The sequence below is a fragment of the Gallus gallus genome, chromosome 6 (genome assembly GCF_016699485.2).
Source record: "Gallus gallus isolate bGalGal1 chromosome 6, bGalGal1.mat.broiler.GRCg7b, whole genome shotgun sequence".
Classification (NCBI taxonomy): Eukaryota; Metazoa; Chordata; class Aves; order Galliformes; family Phasianidae; genus Gallus; species Gallus gallus.
The window spans coordinates 12,175,165-12,195,987 of record NC_052537.1 but is presented as its reverse complement, the minus strand read 5'-3'; the positions used below and the strand labels follow the sequence as shown (position 1 = coordinate 12,195,987).

General features: G+C 51.4%; 2 protein-coding genes and 1 long non-coding RNA gene across 8 annotated transcripts in view; 2 read left to right on the top strand and 1 right to left on the bottom strand.

Annotated features, from left to right (window-relative positions):
- Positions 1-13,975, bottom strand: part of ASCC1 (activating signal cointegrator 1 complex subunit 1) — a 27,432-nt gene extending 13,457 nt beyond the window's left edge. Inside the window, exons 1-7 of one of the 4 annotated variants that reach the window (XM_025151713.3) lie at positions 13,929-13,975; positions 12,512-12,646; positions 11,448-11,572; positions 10,568-10,665; positions 9,036-9,214; positions 2,305-2,441; positions 227-346 (exon numbers count right to left, since the gene is read on the bottom strand). In XM_025151713.3, the coding sequence (XP_025007481.1) occupies positions 227-346; positions 2,305-2,441; positions 9,036-9,214; positions 10,568-10,665; positions 11,448-11,572; positions 12,512-12,616 (764 nt within the window). In that variant the 5' untranslated portion in view covers positions 12,617-12,646; positions 13,929-13,975. Of the gene's footprint in view, positions 1-226; positions 347-2,304; positions 2,442-9,035; positions 9,215-10,567; positions 10,666-11,447; positions 11,573-12,511; positions 12,647-13,173; positions 13,644-13,928 lie in introns of those variants that run through there. The other 3 variants (XM_421588.8, XM_025151714.3, XM_004942039.5) reach the window with 3 other exon arrangements.
- LOC121111116 lies at positions 3,835-10,668 on the top strand. The gene is made up of 2 exons (XR_005860755.1): positions 3,835-3,905; positions 8,858-10,668. It is a non-coding gene; the product is annotated as an uncharacterized LOC121111116 (long non-coding RNA).
- ANAPC16 (anaphase promoting complex subunit 16) lies at positions 13,740-20,823 on the top strand. Of its 3 annotated transcripts, none has more exons than XM_421587.8 (4): positions 13,740-13,806; positions 15,158-15,315; positions 18,245-18,319; positions 20,163-20,823. In XM_421587.8, the coding sequence occupies exons 1-4, from the start codon at positions 13,751-13,753 to the stop codon at positions 20,276-20,278; spliced, it is 405 nt and encodes a 134-aa protein (XP_421587.3). In that variant the 5' UTR covers positions 13,740-13,750; the 3' UTR covers positions 20,279-20,823. The 3 variants fall into 3 exon arrangements, with proteins under 3 accessions (XP_421587.3, XP_046799108.1, XP_046799107.1); XM_046943152.1 differs by lacking the exon at positions 13,740-13,806 and adding an exon at positions 14,122-14,287; XM_046943151.1 differs by lacking the exon at positions 13,740-13,806 and adding an exon at positions 14,170-14,768.

The window sequence follows — 20,823 nt, the reverse complement described above, 5'->3', positions numbered from 1 at the left end:
ACAGAAACAAATGACATCCTTCACTGCACCACCACTGACTGATTCAAAGAACAAACACATCACTGCTTTAGCTGGTTTAGGAAGAGGGACTGACTTAATCTTCCTGACTGCTGGCCCAAGGACCGCGAGCAGCACCTGCAGACTTTGGACAGCCGACGGTTATCCTGCTGCCACTCGGTGCTGCCCACACGCTGGGGGCTGAAGGAAAGGGGCACGAGGAACTCACTTGTCTGAGCCATCCTTCATGTGGACTTTGGCGTAAAGGACATCCATCATGGCAGGGTCATCGTTCATGTACTCCACCCCGGCCACCTCCACACTCAGGGGTTTGCCTCCCGTAATTTGGCTAAAATGGAAGAAAAAAAAGCAAAACGTCACACTTGCTTTAGAAATGCAACACGTAGCATTCCTCCTGCCTGATTTCTAAAGCTCAAAAAGCTACAGCTGCTATTGTCTCATCATCTCAAAAAATACCATAAAAACATTTAAATTTAAATTCATACCTTCACCGTTTCAGACATGGTAAGTCAACTTGTCAGTAATCGCAGGCCATCTCCAAGCAGAAATCTCTATTTACTTCTTGCAAAAGCTATCAGCAGTCAAACGGTGTAACTCCTCGTTCCAGAGGAGCTGCTGCCTTCCCCACAAAGAGAGCGATCGTGACACAAAGCCTCCAGTTCATTGATTTTCACTGGCAAAAGCACTCGATGCAGAATGCAGTTTTAAGTACATTTCAACATCCACTTACAAATGCTGGAGGTAAACAGAACTGCTTTAAAAACCGTCACCAGCTACTCTGGCAGAAACATGAAACCTAAAATGCATGCAGGATATAATATGCACTCCCACACCTAGCAGCACACTGTGAAGCCTATCTGCTCCCAACACAACATCTCCTTGCTCTCTAGGAGCACATCACAGGAGCCACGTGCTGCAGCAAGAGCTCCCAGGAACAAGTGTCTCTGCTTCATTCAGTACCGAGGTCTTGTGGGCAATGCAGGGCAGGCAGACGTAATGACTACGAGTTAAGAGGGAGTGTGACTTTGCTCTAACCTTGCTTCCTTTTGCGCAGCCTGCTCAAGAGGTTTCCAGTAACACTTCCCAGGTGGAACAGGGGAGCATGATTTCCTCTCCCAGTATGATTACTGGGAGGAAAACAGCACAAGACTACAAACACTTGAGGCCATGTACCCAAAAACTACACAAAAAGGGCACACTGACTTTCAGACAGCATCGCCTGCATTTAGTAAAAGTAAATGAATGCTAACAAAGGTTCATATGGGTGGAAGGGAGCCTGAATTGATTTTAAATGTCTGTTTATTTGGCTGTGGCAGGAGAAATAACCTGTCAAGACATTCAAGCATTGACTCTTCCTCCAAAGGAAGCGGAGAGTTGAGATTTTCTCTGTCTCAGTTCAACTCACTCCCAAGGAGGGCAGCACTCTTCAACTACTAGGAGCAGCCCCTTCCACTGCAAATGTGCCTGCATTTCTGGTCAGCAGCTGAAAAAAAGGGAGCCTTCCTTTTAGAGGAGGTAAGAATTTTGGCCATGCATTGATTCCCACAGGCGTCAGCTAGCACAGCACGGCTAATTCTTCACGCACCAAGGTAGGAAATAAAGAAATACAAATAAGGAATCCATGCCCTCTGTGCAAAGGCATTGCAAAAATAGATAAATAAATGCGTACGGCAGCCCCTCAGGCCATCTCCAATTTCTAAGCTGCACAGAGATAAGCTAATTACAGTGTCATCCAAGCACATTTACAGTTCCAGCCGTAATATCTGCAGTTCCGTGTTAACAGGCGGTGAGAAAGCCCAGGTCCTGAAGCAGTGCTGGACGGTTCAGAGTGATGACTCACATGGCTCATGCTGCCTTCTCTGCATACTCCCTGCACCCAGAAATGCATGTCAAGGACACTTCAGCATCTGCTCTGAGGCAGGAGGGAGCAGTGTGCTGGAGCCCACTGTAGGCAACAAGGGAAGGTGCTGGAGCTCACTCCTCCCCCCTGCAGCAGGCAGGGGACAGCAGCAAGGAATTGCTCACAGAAATAATGGGACTGATGCGAAAACTGTCTGGAGCAGGTCAGCAGGGAACACTGAGGGACTGAGCTGAGAGTACTGCTGCACCCTTTGTTTGTGATTTCTTGGTGATTTCTGCTGCTCCTACTCAAAACATTCAGCCTCCTAAATTTCTGGAGTTTAGATACACCGTCAGGCTGCTCTCCTCACCGTGCCTCACCAAAGACAGCTTGCTTATTTTCCCCCACATGTGCCCTTGAAGCTGACATCCCTTTGCAACACTTACTCCACAAAGTCCTCTTTGCACTGCTGCAGGAGGTCACACGCTCTCTGGATCTCCTGTTCGTTCAGCAGCACCAGCGTCCCCAGAGTCAGGTGGAGCTTTGCAGGGTTCTGGAACAGGCTGCTGCTGACCCCGTGATCCTACAAGTCAATCAAACACAGCATCTCATCTCAGGCACGTACACACACACACACACCTCTATCAGAGGGATCCACATAACAGGGAACAAGCAGCAAGCCACCATCATCAAACCCCTCATCTCTGCATCACTAGGCAAGTTGCTAGAGTCTCAAAGTTGGAACAAGAGGGAATTGCACAAACTTTGGAGTGAGGCAGAGCCCAGCACCACACGCCTGCACACCACCTGCCTTTGCAGTGAGGTCCAAAGGCAGACCAGGGCTCTTTAGGGCAGGCTCCAGCTCAGAGAGACCTCCACGGCTGTCACCAGCCATGGACTCGACACAAGCCAGTGCAGAGCTGGAACTTGAGCGAAGCATGCTCTCTGTGCAATAAAGCTGGAGCCAGCTGCAGTGGCAAGCTCTAAATAGCCTCTAAATCCTGTCTAAACACAGGTTGCACCTCACAACACAAGTACAGCCCATACCAGCTCTGGTAATTACATTTTTCTCGTTCCCAGGTGCCCCATAGTTTGCTGAGATGAATTAAGTTTAAATTCCCTTTAAAAGAAAAGCTACGTGTTGTTGCTGAGGAAGAACTGTTCCCAGGCGGAGCAGTGCTTATGCTCAGCTTTAAGGAACATGCTCTCCTGTTCTTGGATATTCATAAAAATACCTTGAGGATGGTTAGCACACCCATATTAAAACAATTATTTCCACTTAGTGGCCACTTCCCAAAAGCACGTTGACGAACCTTCGCTTTAAGCTCCAGAAGAATCCAACACGACTCACTACGCCACTGAAGCATTTTTGTGTCTGAAAATAAAAGCCCACTGACTGCAAATGACAGCTTTGAAGTTTCTAACCAAGCTTCGGAGTTTGAAATAAAACCTCTCTGACATTTAAACACTGCATCCCTCAGCTGGTGTAACGCTTCACATCCCATTGGGCACTGCTCACGCTGTGGCAGCACCCATATCCTTGCTGACAGCAGCACTCATGGGCTGGGCTAGATGAGGAAAACTCAGCGTCCCAGCTGACAGAGCACGTACCTGCCTTCACCTTGCTAATTGCTTTATTGTTGGCTGAGACCCCAAATCCTGCTAGTGGCAAAGGATGCTGCAAGCCTCAGCACCGTGCAGCAGCCTGCAACGAGCACAGATGAATTACGTTAGGCATGCCCTGAGCACAGGGCAGGAAAGGTGCACGCCTCCATCTCACTCCTTCCCAGAGAGAAGGCAGCTAAAGCCTTTTTGCTCCCTTTCACTCACACTGCTGTTAACGTGCAGGACCAGACACAATTCCTCTCCACCAGTCTTTCTCTTTTAATGGTACCCATAGCCAGGGGATACTTGGCCCATCACAAAACAGCAGCTTGGCAACAGCAACCAGGAGAAAGTTTGAGTTACTGTTGCCACAGACAACCAGCTGACATCACTCGCACAGTGCCCGCAAGTGATGAAGACTGCACAGTGAAGTAGTTCACAGGTCAGAAAGCAAAACCCCTACCCTTGTTTTCTGGGACAGGGACTGACCTGCCCCAGCACAGTTTGTGATGTAAACATCGACCTGCCCCAAAAGCAGCCTTTTCCCAGCACCTGAGTGAGGGCTGACAGCTGACAAAGTGCTGGCACGGCACCTCCGCACACTGTGCTGCTGCTGGGACAGCCAGTAGGGAAGAGCAGGGCAGAGCGAACAGGTCAAGACCCAGCTAAGCCTCCTGACTTACCCCTGGGGTTTCAGCCAGCTCCTGAAATTCCCACATACAGCCCTTACAGCTCTTTCGCAGGCCGGAAGGTCCCACCTCCCCCACGTGCAAGCAAGATGCTGTATCTGAAGCAGCTCTCTCTGGAGCAGGCAACATTTCTGCAGGTGTCTTAGCAGCCCTTCCAGGTCGGTTACAGTTCAGGAAATGCAAAAGTGCTTGAAAGTACTTATTCCAGACCCAGATTATGCTATGCTTAAATGCTACGTCCAGCGGGATGGCTGGTTGGACTGGATGATCTCAGAGGTCTCTTCCAATCTTAGTGATTCCAAGGCACACTCCCTGAATGCCTCGCGGTGACAAGCTCCTCCAGCACCAGTTTCCTCCCCTGGGTCATGGCAGGTGAGTGCTCCTTGCAGCACATGCACAGCAAGGAGCAGAACGGAAAGCACAGCACCAGAGCAGTGAGGACAAGCAGCAGGGAATCCACTGTATTTGACAGGGGAATGTGAAAGCTGTGTGTTTGTAGGCATTTGCTGGCAGATACAAACACATAAAACAGACCCTACTGTTTCTCTCAAAAATTCACCACTCAAACCACCAAAGGATGCGCTGAGAGGCAGGAAGAACATTCCCTGTATGCATCAGCTGTGTGTGACTGCCCATTTTAGCTTGTGCCACTCCCTCAGACACAGATTTGTCATAGACACAAAAAACAACTGATTTCCATGCATGTACCTTTAAAAACTCCTCTTTTTTTTTTAATTAGCTCTCCCTCTCACTGCTTGGACCTCTACCTTTGCTTTCCTCCTTTAGATGGAACACGGAAAGAGTTTTATTAGGAGCCTTCACCTCTTTGCAAAGTCTGAGCACATTGTTCCTATAAATCTAAGACACTTTAGCAGGGAAACCAAAGACCAAAGCAGAGCCTTCTGCGTGACAAGGCAAAGGATCACACTGCTTAGCTCTTCCTCCCTGGCTGCATCCTTTCTGCTGTCTTCAGAGCTTCCAATATTTGCAGACAGCTTTCTGTTTTTTCCCCTAATAGCAGGATACTGCATGCCAGCTACATGCCCTCTCCCACCCCAACCCACAAACAAAGGAGCGAGCCAGAAAAACAGCATTTCCTGAACTGACTGAAGAACTGCAGGCTGAAAAACCCCTCCCATTTGCTGTCCCTTCCACTGTGAGATGCAATACCTCATTAACAACGTTTGATATTTACAGGTTGGCATTTATTACAGAAATCGTATTTCTCTTCCATGCTACATCTGCAGCCTGCAAATGCTGCGTGTGCACAGCTCTGAAAGCCCAACCGTGATTTTTCATGGCAATTTCACCACTGAACCTAAACCTCCTCCCTTACTCACCTGCAACAAATGCTTCAGTCCTCCTCATTCCAACACCAGCACAGCTGTGCTAGGAGACTCCCAAGGTCACCCAGGCAGCCCAAGCTCCCACTGCACCACACCACTAAGGACCCAGGCTAGGTGAGCCACCTCCTTATCTCTGTACTAGATCAGCCTCAAAACAGTCTCTCCTCAGCTCTGCTTTGCTGGCTGGCTGCCCTGACAATTCCATAGCATGAAGGAAACCTGAAGCGTTCTGTATCTCGACACAAGGTTTGTCTCACAGAAAGTCGAGGACAAAAAGATAGAGTTAGAAAGCGTATACCCACCAACATAACCCTATGCTGTAAAATATAAATGAATGGTTGTCATGGCAACTGCTTCAGAGAGAAAAGTCCCTCACAAATGCTCAATGGCCTGAAGAAACCCTCACGTGCACACACCCCCCCGGTCTTCCCCTGCCTTGCCACTATTAGTGAGGTCCATCCAAAGAGTAGAGTCTACCTAATGCTGCAATGCTTTGCACAGCAAACTGCAACAGGAAAAGAAGCTCAACGCTCATGTCCCTGAAATCTATTCAGATGTCTCTAAGTATCCTGAGAAATCCCGTCGCTCCGGACAAATCTATAAGCTCTCTTATTGCTCTGTGAGGCACAGTTTTGAATTACTGTTTTTCATTACTGATGTGCTTTCCAGCAGACCCCGCTGTGAGATAAAGTGGTATTAGAGTGGCATTACCGGCTGCAGAGTGATTGAGAGACGTACAGGGCTGCAATATACTCCTGAACTAACAGGCAGCAATATATCTAGAAGCCTTTTTGCTAATACCAGGAGAAGGAAGGGTAGAAAAATAAAGCACTGTGTATTCCTTGGCTATCCATATGCAAACCTCCAAATACCTGCCTCTGACTGACTTGTATATTTCAAGCTAAAAATGAAAGTTCTCAAGCCTCCCGAGGGATGTGGGGCACTGAGCAGAGCCAACACTACCCTGCACCCCCAGATCAGGGCACCCTGCAATCACACCATGTGGAGAGCCCTGCTGCAGGGCAGCCCCAGCTGCCACTGCCTGGGGAGATGCCCAGAAGTGCCCAGATGACTCAGCAGCAGCAAAATGCAGAGAGGATGCCTTGAGTGCTGCTGCTGGAATGAGTAGGAGTCACATCTGGGTGCTGGTCTGAGCACAGTTCCAGCCAGTGGTTCCAGCCTGCAGGTTCCCTAACCACTGAGCAGGGCTTTGCTGATGCCGTGCTGTCCAGACACAGCACGAAGAGGCTGCAGAAGAAACAGAAGGTCAGAGAAGACAAGGTTAGCTTGGTCTCAAGCAATGGCCTCAGCGTTTCTCTGACCAAACCTGAGCTTCTGCAGCCATGGAGGACAAGCAGGCACAGGAAGGTTTGCAGACGTTCCCAGACACATCCCTGCGGAATGTGACTGACAATGCTGGGGAAAGCACCAGTATAAATGTATGTGAAAACGTTTCCAAGTGGATGGCAGGCAGTGGTATGATGCAAACTGACAGTTAAGAGCAAGCAGGAGACAGATCATACAACAGGGGCAGATTAGGAGGGATGTGGAGAACAAGGCAGACCACCATCAGAGGCTGGGCTGACAGAGGGCTGCAGAGGTGCAACCAAGGCAGCAGGCAAGAAAAATGCATGTTCTGCAAGGAGAAGAGCGAGCTCACGTGAGGCCCACATGGGGCAGGATTAAAGACACAGGATGAGGGTGTGGATGATGGCATTAGTTGCAGATGAATAGAAGAGGCTGCATCATAGAGATGTTGCACTGAAAAGATTTGCACTGTACTGAGCAGCCAGTAAGCCAGAACCGAGCCAGGTTTTGCTCTGCGCAGGAAGAGACAAGACCTGCTGGCAGACAACCACAGGTGGGAGATCAGATAAGTAGGGTCCAGTGCTGCAAGCAGAGTACTACCAGCTGTATCTGAAAGGACTGATGGGTCAAGGGAGATCAAGCAAAGGACTGGAGCGGCCATATGCCCCTTTGGCAGGGGACAAAGGGCAAGAGAAACACCAGGCTGAATCAGTGGTCTTAGTCCAGGGCCCAAGGCAGGAGCAGACACTGCTGGAGCCCATGCTGAAGTTAACAGTTCATCCAAAAGATGCCTCTCTCCCCATAGCTCAGTGACCCCCACAAGCACTGGAACAACCAACAGGGGGAGCCAGGCGACCACTGACACCAGCTCGAGGGCCGGCTCGCTCTGTCCTCAGTCTGTTTCCATTCCCTTGTCTTCAGGGCTTTCATTTAATAAAGGGAAGCTTTAATATAGGAGTAGTTAATGCTGGATTGTGGTACTGAAGATCGAGACAGTGATATCCTCCTAGCCTGAGGAATGGGTGCTCACGGCATTGCACTCACTGCCAGCTCCTGTACCTATTGGCCAATACCTGTTGTACTTGACATTAGGTGGAAATCTGAGTGATAGAAACCTCCTAAAAATGTCAGAGAAATAAGAAGCTGGGTGGAGAAGAGGGACTTAAATCAGAATTGCCTGGAAAAACAAGACTGCAAAGCCAGCCCAGTTCTGCTGTTAGAGATGAGACAATTAGTGTACAAGCAACCATGAAAAATCTTCCCCAGACATCAGGTAATTCACACACAAGGCATAAACACACAGGAAACCATAGTTCTTGAGCTGTGCAATTAGGAAGGTTACGCTTTTCCCTTTGAAAGACATAAGCAGGAGCAATGGATGTAACAGTAAAAATACCAGCCCACAAACCCTGCTGCATGCATGCAATCTAACCTTCAGCTGCTGCAAAGGGGAACTCATTCCTCTTGCCTAGAGACGTCCTCCGAGCAGACTCAGAGGACGCAGCAATTTAATAACACCATTACCTCTTCCCAGGCTGGCCCTATGCACTGAGATACCATTTCTGTCAAAGCAGCAGCACACTAAAATACAACAGGGAATGCTCTACTTTCACTTCATCCCACCCCTATTTTCACTACGCCTAGCTATTTCCTGCTGCTCTCGGTGCTCTCAGATCTGAAGGCAAGTAGGAGGGACTGTCAGCACCAGCTCTCATGGGGAGGAAGGGAAGTGATTAGATTAGCAGGATGGCGTGTGCTACCGAGTCATTTCCTGACACCCATCCTCATTCACTGTCAGTAACCAAAAGAAAAGTGAAATAGAAGCAGCAGCAAACTTGTGAATCGCTCCCTAGTTTTGCAGTTATGGGAAATGATATAAAATGTAGAAAGGTCTGTTAAGTTATTTAGAAGCTTTCCTATTAAAATCAAGAAACCCAGAAGAAACAACCCTTGTTTGAATCTTAGAATATCATCCGACCTAGGAAAATCTCAATGGAGAACAACATATTTGACTGCAAATTAACTAACTAAGCCATTCTGCATTCCAATAGGTTTCTCAATAAGCTCACAGCAGAGCCACCAGCTTCAGCAAAAGGCCAGTTGGAAACACGTTGCCAGGAAAGGAAGCAAAGAATAAAACCTCTGAGGTAAAGGACAAAAGCCTCCCTCAGTGAATGAGACACTGCTGAAGGGGTTTTCTCTGGCCGGAGCTCTCACACGGATTCTTACCTGTGAGCATTTCTCCAGCACCTCCTCCTTGAACTGCAGGAACTTCTCCTGGACGACGGGCTGGTTGAGGGCAAAGGACAGGAAGTGCGTGAAGGGCTGCTTCTTACGGAAGCTGTCGAGAAGAACATCGATGCGCGTCCGGGCCGAGATGACACCGCCGCGCTGCTGTCCTGTAATCACTGCAGGGAAACAAAGCGACACCCGCCCGGTTCTCACGGTGCTACGGGGAGATTGCTGACCCTTGTGCAAAATAAACAGTACAGAGACGGATCGTGATTTTGCATTATTCTTATCCACTCGGTATCAGCGGATCTTGTGAAGGTAAGGACATTTCATTCAGGGGCTGCCAAAAAGGAATTAGAAAAACCTGCACAACAGCACCTCTCTACAGTTAACCCAGAGCTCACTGAAGTGACAGGAATTAAAACTCCCAGCCACGCACGGAGAAATTTTGCCAGACTCTCTGCTCGACTTAAAATGCCTGGCACGGCTGTACTTTCCCCCGCAAAGGCAGGATGATGCCATCAAAAATATCCCTCCGCTCACAAGAAAGCTGCCTCTGTGTGTCTAAAAAAAAAAACAATAGCAAAGAGTCGCTCAGCTTCAGTGGCTCTTCAGATTTCTAGAGCATTATTTCATGTTTTCATAAAAGCAGTCTCTTAGTCGAAGCGACAAAGGAAATCTACAAAAGATCAGGATGGCCTACGTTGTTTGTGTATGCAGCAAACAGAGGACACTCGAGCTTGAAAGGAAAGAACTGCAAAGAGCAAGATTTTCTTGGCTTCTTATTATTACATGTTTTCAACATCTCTCAGCCTTCCTAACAGTTCTTCAGAGCTCTCAGGAAAAAGTCAAGGCCCACTTACTGAGAAGTGCCACCGCATTCCTGCGCAGTACGACAGCTGGGTCCCCTGTCACCTAATCCTCCCTGCCCTGTTGTGAACGTAACTCTATGCTGCACAGCAAGAGCCCTCTGGATTCCCACTTAGGCAGAGACCCGGTGAGCAACACCTCCTGTCTTGTTAAGTCGCTGCAAGTGATGAGAAGGAACATACGGTACAAGGATGCCTGCTCTCACTAAGAGGATCGACTAACAGCACCAGAAAGGCAGCGTCATCAAAACACTGCTTATATTAAAGAACATGATGAAGTTTATTTCGTGTCTAAGTAGACAACACAACACTTTTTTGTAGATGTGTACTGCAAGTCCTTATTAATGGATATGGTAATAATTACAACAAAAAAAAAAGCACATTCAGGTCCAAGGTTCACAGGCCAGTCATTTGTATCCAAGAAGCGACTTCAGTGAGAGTATTCATAGGCTTAAAAGGGATTTTTTCCCCCCTCAAGATTCTTACTGTGTTTTATAGAGGTTTACAGTCAAGGGAAAAAAGCTTCAGAGAAAACGGAGGTGATTTTCCCAGGGCTATAAAGAGAGTCAGGGCCAGAAGCAGGAGTTAAAGGAAAACACCTCCTATTCCTCCTCCCTTCTCAAATCATGTCCATGGAAGAGCCAGTGAGAGAACACTTACCAATTTCTCCTTCCAATCCAGGCTTGGGAATGCTGATTGAGGTTCGAGTCTCTGTTTCTATTCTCTTCTTGGTTTCTCCTTTCTTCCCTATTATGTACCTGGAGGCATAAAAGCAGAACAGCGCAGGATTGCTGGACCACTCCCCACCAGGGACCACACACCAGCTGCCCCACTGGCTCCCCTGACACGCAACATATCCATGCCAGAGGGACACATGCAGCCAGCCCAGGATGCAGGACCTGTGGCTGCCATCAGCCCATGGCCACAGGGGTCACAGGCAGTGGCTCTCAATTTGCTTCAGCTGTGGCACATCCTGACATCACTTCCCCCCCCCCATCACCCCAGACAAAGAGCTAACAACACTTTCCAGTGGGTATTTTGCTCAAGATAGTCGTTTGCCAGCATCCAAAAAACAACAGAATACCTTTCCTTCTCTACAGTTCAGTAAAATTATTTAACCCATAAAACTGTCAAAACTAACTGGATAAGACTTTGAAAGTGGCAGGCTTCCCAGTGAACATCAGATCTGAGTCAGTTCCAGGTGCATGTGCTTTCTCTCAAAGCTTTCACAAACCCCCCTGGCAGGCTGCTCACCCCAATTCTTTCTCCCTTTCTTCCACCCTCGCTGACACTTTCATGTTCAAGGGAAGAGATGCTCAAACATTCTCCTATCAGCCAGAAAGCACCACCTGCTGTCTCTGCCACAGCAAAGGCTAGGAGTCAAGTGTGGCACAACTGCACTAGAAAGGCATTGCCAATTTTCCTCTCCCAAAAGCAGGACAGAAACAAAACAGAATATGTTTCAGAGATCTGGTGCTTACCCTGACCCCCTCCTAAAATATTCTGCACAGAAAAGCTTTCCCAGTCAAAGGCAACTCACAGAAACCAGAACCCCATAGGCTCACTTGTATAAGGGGCTGGGAACCTCCACTCTGCACTGGAAGCCTTTATCAGTCTCTTCCACCACAAAGGCATCGCATGGTTCGTCCGCACAGTCACTGGGCCCTACCAGGAAAAGCAGTGCTGTATGTAGGACAACAGCCTCACAGCCTTCCCCTGAGGTTGAAGAAAGCAACAGACAAACTCTCCTCTGCTGCAACTAACTGCTTTTTATTTCACCTTGTACCAGCCTCAGAAAAGCACGACTGCTCCCAAATCTGCCTGGCTGGGAGGTGCACAGAGCCTGTACTCAGAACACAGGCTTTATCCTGGCTGCAGTCTGTGCAACAGCTTGGTGGGAATGCCCTCCTCCAAGTTTTGCACTGCTCTCCAGCAACACATGGAGACACCGGAGCAGAAATGTACAAGTCGCAGAAGAATAAAAATAAAAGGTGAGGACAGTTTTAGTTCAAGGGTCCAGAGATTTGTGCCTGTTAAAATCAAATACACTTTCCAGAAAGAGGTTGGGAGGGGGAGGGGGGAGTTCTCTGTGCTTCCCCACACATACACAGATGGATCTGGGTAGCACGCAGCTTATAACTGCTTTGTTTGCTGCACTGAAAGGCAGGGTGGAAAGGAGAAACACCATGGCCACAATTCTCTCTGAAAGATAACAAAGGGTCTTTTCTCTGTCTACAACTCACACAGAACTACGACAAGCACACAGGCAGCAAGACAACACAAACTGAAGCAGAATCCATAAAAACAGATCTACAGAGCCAAGGCGTGGCTTTTTTTTCCTTTACAAGAGATCATTCAGAGCCAGCAAAAGTGATCAACAGCCAGCAACACAGTCACCCAAACCCATACTGGGAAATCAGGGCTACATCCACTCTTTGGTCACAGAGATCACCCCTCTGATGATCAACACGAAGTGTTTTTTTCTGCCTTTCACAGCTCATTCCACCACACAGACAGGCCCTCACGCACACAAACACCAGAGGCGACACCAAGTGTCAGCTGTGTCCCCATGCCACTGCAGTGCTCCCCTGTGCTGCACCACACCTGTGTAGAAGTTCTCCTCCTCCTCTTGCTGCTGGACCTGCTCGTGAATGATGTTCTTCCTGTACACTCGCCCACCGATCCTGACCAGGGTGGGTCGCAGGACATCCATCACACTGCTCTTCCAAGGACGGCGAGCTGCAAAAATACAGGCAGCTGTTTGAGGGCAGGTGAGCCCTGAGGGGTATCCCTGAGCACTAAGGTCATCTCGTTCAACCACCAGACCACTGCTCACGTCCCTCAGTACCACATCTTCACAGCTCTGCAACACCTCCAGGGACAGTGACTCCCCCACCTCCCCAGGCAGCCTGTGCCTATGCACCGCCACTCTGAGAAGAAATGTGCCCTAATTCCCAACCCGAGGCCACTACTGCTCACCCTCTCGCTGTTACCTGGGAGGAAAGGAACCCCCACCTCACCACCACCTCCTTTCAGGTCTCCCCTCTTCTCCAGACTGACCCATCCTCAGTTACTCCCCACAGGACGGGTGCTCCAGCTCACAGCTGCACTGCCCTTCTGTAGGCTCTTCATTATTTCTATTGAGGAAAACTGGGCTTCCCTTCCAGCTGCCCTGCCACAGGACATCGGACACCCAGGTTCCCTTCAGCCTGAAGACATTAAAACGTTAAAACCCATTTAAGCTCCGTAGAGCGTTTCTGCATCACCTCAATGCACCGCTCTGAGCGGCCCTCGTGCTTCTCAGAGCTTACGTGGTGCTTTCTTTCCACAGAAAATACAAAAAACAAGATTCCCCATGAAAAAATACAGCGACTTTGACACAAACGGAGGGAATCCCGGAGGCATTCTGGAGACGTTTTGGCTGTGGGAAACATACGCTGGCGTGCAGCAGCAGGGCGAGCGGTACGGTCACCTCGTACCCACACACGTCACTGACACGTCCATGTGGAACAACTCCGCTCGCCCAGGCGCTCTTAAAACAGATTTCTGCCCGCAAACAAGAGCTGCAGCAGCACGCCGCCCTGCGTCGGAGCGTTTGTGGGAGCGCTACCGCGGCAGCTGCCGGGGGGAAGGCACGGGGCCCGCTCCCGAGGAGGGACGTGCACGCTGCGCGCAGAGCCGCGGTGCCACAACGCTCCCGCTCCCACTCCCCCGAGCCCCCGCTCCGCACGCCACACCACGAACCCGCCCCACGAGAGCGCCATTGCCAAGGTTACCGCCCCCCCCACCGGAAGTCGGCTGGGGCCGCGCGCAGCGCGCGCCCGCCCGCCCCGCCGGCCCAGCATGCACCGCGAGCGCGATCACGCGCGCCGCCTGCGCCAAGCGGTGCGGGCGCCCAGGTGAGGCCCGGAGCGGGCCGCCGAGCCCCGCGGCGGGAGGAGGGCGGAAAGGGGGCGGGCGGCGAGAGGGAGAGCGCTCGACCGGGCGGGAGCGAAGCGCCGGCGGCGAGAGTCGCACTCACCGGGAAGCGGCTCGCTACGGAAGCCGGGGAGGGGCCGCGGCGGGGGCGCATGCGCGGCGGCCGGGGACGGGTTGGGGTGCCGCCCAGGGAGCGCGCGGCGCAGGCGCACAGGCCCCAAGGAGGCCGCTGCGGGCGGGGCAGGAGTGTGGGCAGGGGGCGCGGCGGCGCATGCGCAGGGCGGGCAACCCGTCCCACACACAAAATGGCGGGCGTGAAACGCTCGCTTGGGGGTTCAGTAACTGCCCTGTGCGCTACCTGCTGCCGTGCCTCACCGCCCTCACAGTATAGAATTTCTCCCAACTATGTCGTGTAATAGGGCGCTGTGTGATTCAGTGATACACAGAAGAGCCTGCCAAAAGGTGCTGAGCAGAAATACCTCAAATGGGGAGGGAAGCACTGTTAAAGCAGCAGCTTCTGTGCTGTGAGGGAGGTATTTGACGAGCGTTAAACATCCCATTCCCACCAACACACAGACAGTCGCCCTAAAAAGACTGAGAAGAAGCCGGGCAAGCAGCGGCCGGCCTCGTGCTGTACGGACAGATGCTGGTTAGCCGCTGTTGGAGGCGCAGGGCACAGCGTGAAGGCAGCTGACTCAGGGCAGGCGCTGATGCAAGGCAGGGCGCTGTTGCTGCAGCCGGGGCGCGGTGCGGCTTCATGCAGGATGTGCACGGGAACTGGCAGTCCCTCAGGCTTCCAGGCTTTATGAGGGAGCGGGGCTTTTTCTGTGTTTGCGCTCCTGGAAACGAGGCCAAAATAAAGAAGTCTTTTTATGGCTCTCGGGAGCGGGAGCGGAGCCAAGCAGCTGATGGCCCGCGGAGCTGGGTCAGCGACCTGCACCAGGTTATTTTTACGCGCTGCAGCCACCCCGCCGCATTCCCAGGCCCCTCACCACGAGGGTCGGCCCGAGGGCTGCCCACCACTGGGGGTGCTGCCGTGGGGTGTGACAGCGGCCGGCTCTGGAGTGGGCCGTGACAGGCGTGCCTGGCTGCGTGCCCCGCCGCCACGATGTGCTGGGGAACTCCAGCGGTTCGGCCGGGGCGGATGTGCGCAGGCCGGGGCATGCACCCTGTGGCCAGCTTCCTGCCCCTGTGGGTGTTTGGGACGAGGCTCCCAGCCCTATTTGTTAGGGCTGGGAGCCCGTTAGCACTGACGTCTTTGCCCAGAAGTGGGAAACTTTGCCGCTGAGGTGCCCTTCCTAACTGTGCTCTGCTTCCCTTCCATGGCTGCAGGCTGGGACGGGGTGAAATGGCCGCTTCATCCTCATCTTCTTCAGCCGGTGGAGTCAGCGGCAGCTCTGTGACGGGATCCGGTTTCAGCGTCTCGGACCTGGCACCGCCCCGAAAGGCCCTCTTCACCTACCCCAAGGGAGCCGGGGAGATGCTGGAAGGTGATTGCGCTGGCTGACTTCTGCACCTCCTCCTTCCCCACAGGCGTGGGACCCCAGGGCCCGCTCAGATTTGGGCTGGCAGAAGCCAGAGGGAGGAAGGAAGCTCCAGGGCCAAGCCCAGTCGGAGTGCCTTTTCCCATGGCCTGCCTTGCGACTCCGGCCCTCCCTGCCTCCAATCGCTTGTGAGGAAGTGACTTTTCTTGCAGTCACCTCAGTTTTAAGTCTGTGACAGTGCTTCAGACAAGGAAGTGATCCACCTGAAAGGGAACATGACAGCATTAATTGCTCATTGTTAGCTGATCCTTTGAAGTCGAGCAGGAATTACTGTAAAGATAGCTGAGGCAGGAGTATTTTTCTTGGCAAAACAAGTTCTGGGGTTAGATTGGACTGGGCTAGTACAGAAGGCAGCCTGTGTCCCTGCTAGCCAGGAAATGCAAGGCTTGTTTTGGCTCTCAACCCAAGCTGAGACCTTGCTGCAGAGATCTGCGTGAGCAGCACGAAGGGATGATAAGAACCCTTGACCTAGCTGGAGGCATGCCTCCTGCTATATGGCACAAATTTAGCAGCAAATCGGGACTAGACCTCTCTCCTGACTTTTGGATGCTGAGCACATTCTCCCCTGGTGTTGTATAGGGCCATATTAGCTGGACCTGTGGCTCAGACGTGCCTGGGTTTCCCTAGGTATGGACATGACATGGCAGCACAGGGCAGCTGGGAACTGAGCTCTATGTTGTAATCGCTGTTTTTATTACACATTAGAGTCCGTATGCCAGTCTATTGAAGTAATTATGACTAAAGAGTTGTTCATAGAACTTAATGAGTCCTCAAAACAAATTAAAATAATGAAGCACTTCATGTTAGCAAATAGACAGGCAACTGTTCTTCCTGAGAGCTGCTCAGGCTGGGTGGCTGGGCTGGAGGCAAATGGGGAATCAGAGGAGAGGGAAGGCAGTTGTCTCCCACAGAGGTAATGAGAGTGTTTGAGCAGCGCTTGTTGTGTTTGGAAACAGCACAGCATTAACACAATATTTCGAGAGCTTGCAAGAGAGGATATTGCGATCGTGGTGCAGCTCAATTCTTCCTTCTCACCCAGGGCTCAACTTTGGATTAGTTGTCCAGGCCAGGAGCCAGAGGTCCGTCAATCCCCTCAGCCTTGGAGCTGCTTCTCTTCCTCATCTTTACAGCATGCAGCATGTACTTGATTTTACTTTGGGCTGACCAATCCGTTTTGGGTGGCAGCAGCGATTGTACACTCTCCCTGTCGCAGGAAACTTTAGCTTCTTCATTCTGAGTTAACAGGTGATACGACTCAGACCTTCTTCAGGCAGTTGATAGTGTGGTAGCCGCGTACCTCCTCAAAAATCCCTGCTGACTGATTTTTATTGTCACTGTAACTAATTCACTTGTTGTTAAATCAGTCCTTTTTGGAAAAGGAAGTGGCATAAGCCACGTTAGTCCTTGGCACACAGTTAGCTCTTCATACCAGGTTGCTGTACTTCTCAGGCGCTGCGTGATCAATTAACTGATTTAGCTTGTAAGACACACGTTATCTGAAATCCCTTGTGCAGGGTTATGGTCTATGCCCATCGGAAGTCATAAAGCATTACAAGGACATAAGTGTCTGAGCCCTGAGGGAATCAGAGGCTGTCATAATATTTGCTAGCTTCTGCTTAACTTAGCTTCTATTTAAAAACAGACTAAAATTACTCGATGGGGGGAACATACCAGTATTTGTGGATTTGCAGCCTTACTGAGAGCAAAACCTGACAGCACTCTGGAAGTTATTCAACTGACTTAAAACCAAAATGCCATGGCAGAGTGTGATCCTTTGCATGCCCGAGGGAGGCGAGGGCTCAAGTAACGCAGCCCTTTGCAGTTTCCGTCAGGTGTGTGCAGCTTGCCGGGTCTGCTGCTGGTCATGAGGACAGGTGCTGGGTTTCAGCAGCCTGCAGAAGGGTCACAGCCTCCTCCCATGAGCCAACACAGGTCCCTTCCAAGCAGCCGTTTGCAGCAGAGGGGATTTTCTAGCCTGGTGGGAATCCATCCTGAATGGCCATTCTCCTTTCTCTTCCAAACCCAGTATGGTTTTATTCAAGCAAGGAGGCGTCACTGCACTTCATGTCTGGAGTGGTTAAGCTGCTGGCACATAAAAGCTTCAGTTGCTGGCTTTTTGGTGTTATACATAAAAACAAAGGGAGAGCTTTGAGTTTTCTTCTGTAGCGCATCTTCCACGTGTCCTCTCTGGCTGCAAGTGTCACTGCTGCATGCATGCAGCAGCTGCTGGAGCCCAGCGGCTGCAGCCATGGCCTCAAGCCACAGGGCCCCCAAAGTTGGTGCACGAGCAGCATGCCAGTACTGCTTCACGTGAACGGGAGCAGCTGGGCCATAGTGAGCTCCCTGTGGGGCTGTCTGCCTCTCGCCTTGCATACCTCTCACTGCCGCTTGCCGTCCTCATGCCTGTGAGTGGAGCTCCTCGTGGTAGCAGTTTCAAGGGAGCAGAGCTACCTCCTACTCTCTGCTTGGCTGCACGAGACTTCCTGGGGCAGCACTGTCCCCCCCTCCCTTGCCCCTCGCGCCCCAGGAAGCTCCCCAGGAAGGAAGCGTGGGCTGGGTGGACCAGACCTGCTGACACTGCTGTAGCAGCAGTTGCTTCCCACCCAGCCAGCAATCCGGGCTCAGAAGTGATGGCTCCCAGGTAGCACAGCCACCTGCCTGCCCGCCCGCCCCAGTTGAAACCCTTGGTAGGATTTGACTGCAAGGCCTAGAAACCAAAGCGCTGCACACTCACTGCAAGAGAAAGCATTGAAACCAGACAGATGGGGAAACCCACAGCTCAAATGTAACAGTATTGGCCACAGTGCTTGGTTAGGGCTGCTCCATCATAAAGCTCTCAGAACAGACGAAACCACCTCCCTTTTTCTATTTACAGATGGCTCGGAAAGATTTCTCTGTGAGTCTGTCTTCAGCTATCAGGTTGCATCTACATTAAAGCAAGTGAAACACGGTAAGCACATTATGTTTTAGCTGTACGCTGATCAGGGAAGATGGGGGCAAGTGCAGCTAAAAGGCTGACGTATTCTAGGGTGCCAACCACAAAAAAGCAGAATAGCCTTTTAAGTTTGTGAATTACTGCCAAGTCAGGCTACCAGCGAGCCCTTTTGCAAGCCCTATGCAAAGCAAAGGGAACCCACACAGCCTGGGTGGGAATAGGCCGTGCCTCTCACAGCTTGTTTTTCCATCACCCTGTGCCGCGCTGCCTTCACAGGAGGTGAGGCCAGGAGAGGAGGCTCGGGGCAGGAAATGCCCACGACCTGATTGTGGCCCGGCACTGACTGCCTCGTTGGCCTCAGGCAAGTCACTTGATGCTGCCTTCGTTTCCCTGCTGAGCCCTCACAGCCCTGCCAGGGTCAAGCGAGGTTTCCAGAGGTGTCTGGGAGAGGATGCACCACACTGCGCAAGTGTGTGGTGTGAGGTGGTGGGGCTGACTGTGCTCTGTCCCTCCCCAAGAGTCTCGCGTGAGCTTTTGTTTCCCTCCCGGTATCTGTGCCTGTGGCCCAGGTGCTGATAACTGAACGATGGGCTTGACTGCACGGCTTCGTTCTCAAGATGCTGGGCAGAGCTCAGCACCAGAGCCCATCTGTTCCTTGAGGGTCACATCCTTTCTGGGCTCCACCTCTCATCAGCTAGAATGGGTACTTCCATGTGTTGTCTCAGACCGGAGAGGTTTCCTGTCCTCCACCAGTGATGGCTGCCAGGAGGAGGTCTCAGGGTGTGCAGCAGCTTGCGAGGCCGTGATCCCATGTTTCTGGGCTGCAAAGCAAAGCTGAACTTTGGAGCCATTGTTTCCACAGCCCCAGCTCTCCTGCGCCTGTAACTACCAGCGGCTGCCATGCGGACCGGCACCCTAATGAGCAGCAGCTTTTGGAACTGGTTTGTGGAGCGCTGGTTGCCTCCCTGAAGGAAAGGCTTAAAATAAGATCGAGGTCATCGTACTGTTTGTTTGTTTGCTGGCTCCCAAAATACCAAGTCGCAGGAGGTGGAGTGAGAACAGGCGCTTTCAGAAGCGCCCAACCTCTGCGGCTGCAGTCAGCACAAATTGTGCACATTTTATGCTATGCCTTTTGCTAGAAGTTGGCTCCCGCCAGGCCGTTTTTTTTTTCCGAGAGGCTGCCAAGCTATGAAACTTGCAGTGCAGCCAAGAGAAGAAGGGCTATTCTCATCTCTGTACCACTTCAGCTCATTTAATTGAAAATGGAGCCTGCGTGCCAAGCGCACAACTGGTTTTAAATAAAGCTGAGAGGAACAAGTTGTCCCAGGGATCCCCGGGGAGGCAACCTGCCTCTCCTCTGGGACGTTCTTTGTCGTTCGCGGGCTCTGATTGCAGTCATCCAGGTTCTTCTCAAAGGACCATCATAGGCAGGAGGAGTTCCTCGCGCTGCACCCAGCCCTGCCTGGGGCTCTGTACAGGCCAGGCTTTCTCTAAACTTCTCTGTTCTTTTGCACCGTAAATGTTTATGCTAAAGAAAAGAACTCCATGCTGTTTGCGCCTTCTTACACTCACTGTCCTCGTGTTTCCCTGTTAGGATTTGTGACAGGGGCAGGGATGGGTAGAAGGCAGATTCAGCATTGCCCAAGCAGAAAAGCCTGCCCCTTTTCCTTGTGTGATCTGGTGAGGTCCTCTCGCCATTTGCACACTCTGTTGTGTACAGTGGGCTTGCATTCAAATCAGCTTTTGGCGGGGTCGATTCTGCGCTGTATTCCCCACCGACAGCTGGGAATTTACATCTAATTGCAAGGCTTAATTGCAGTGTCGTTGCAAACCACGGTTACCTTTGAACTTCTTGCAGATCAACAAGTTGCGCGGATGGAAAAACTGGCCGGTCTGGTGGAGGAGCTGGAGGCAGATGAGTGGAGGTACAAGCCAATAGAGCAGCTGCTGGGATTCACTCCCTCCTCAGGCTGAGCACGTCTGGATCTCTGCTGCCGGAGAGCAGAAGAAAGGCACTCTCTGGCCCAACTTCAAAACACGCCACCATCTATCAGGGTATTTACAGCTGTGTCAGCAGGACTGGGCTGAAAGAAAGAAGGGGAGACGTAAAGCTGAGTGGCAGGGGAAGCAACCCCATAAGTCGGTCTGCCGTTTCCCTCCTGTGTGCTGGCCCAGCTTATCTCCTGCCTGGGAAGCGTGCATCTCTGCCGCTCCAGCCAGGCCTCTGCAGAGCACTTCCAGACCCTGCCAGAAAGGCTCTGCGGTCCCAGCCCTTCTTTTGGGGAACTGACGGGATGAGACCTGTCCTGGGTCAGCTGCAGGGGTGACCCTTTGTCCAGCGGTGCCTCCTGTATTGCTGAAACCGTTTTCTTTCCAGTGCTGTTTCTCTTTTCTCTTCGCAGTGCTGGTAGCACATCGCTCTTTAATGCAGAAGCTGTACCCTGAGTACCCTGAAACCCTTTTCCTCCTTATTGTGTGTTAAATTGCTCCGTGATAGTAAAATAATTCTGTCTTTGAAA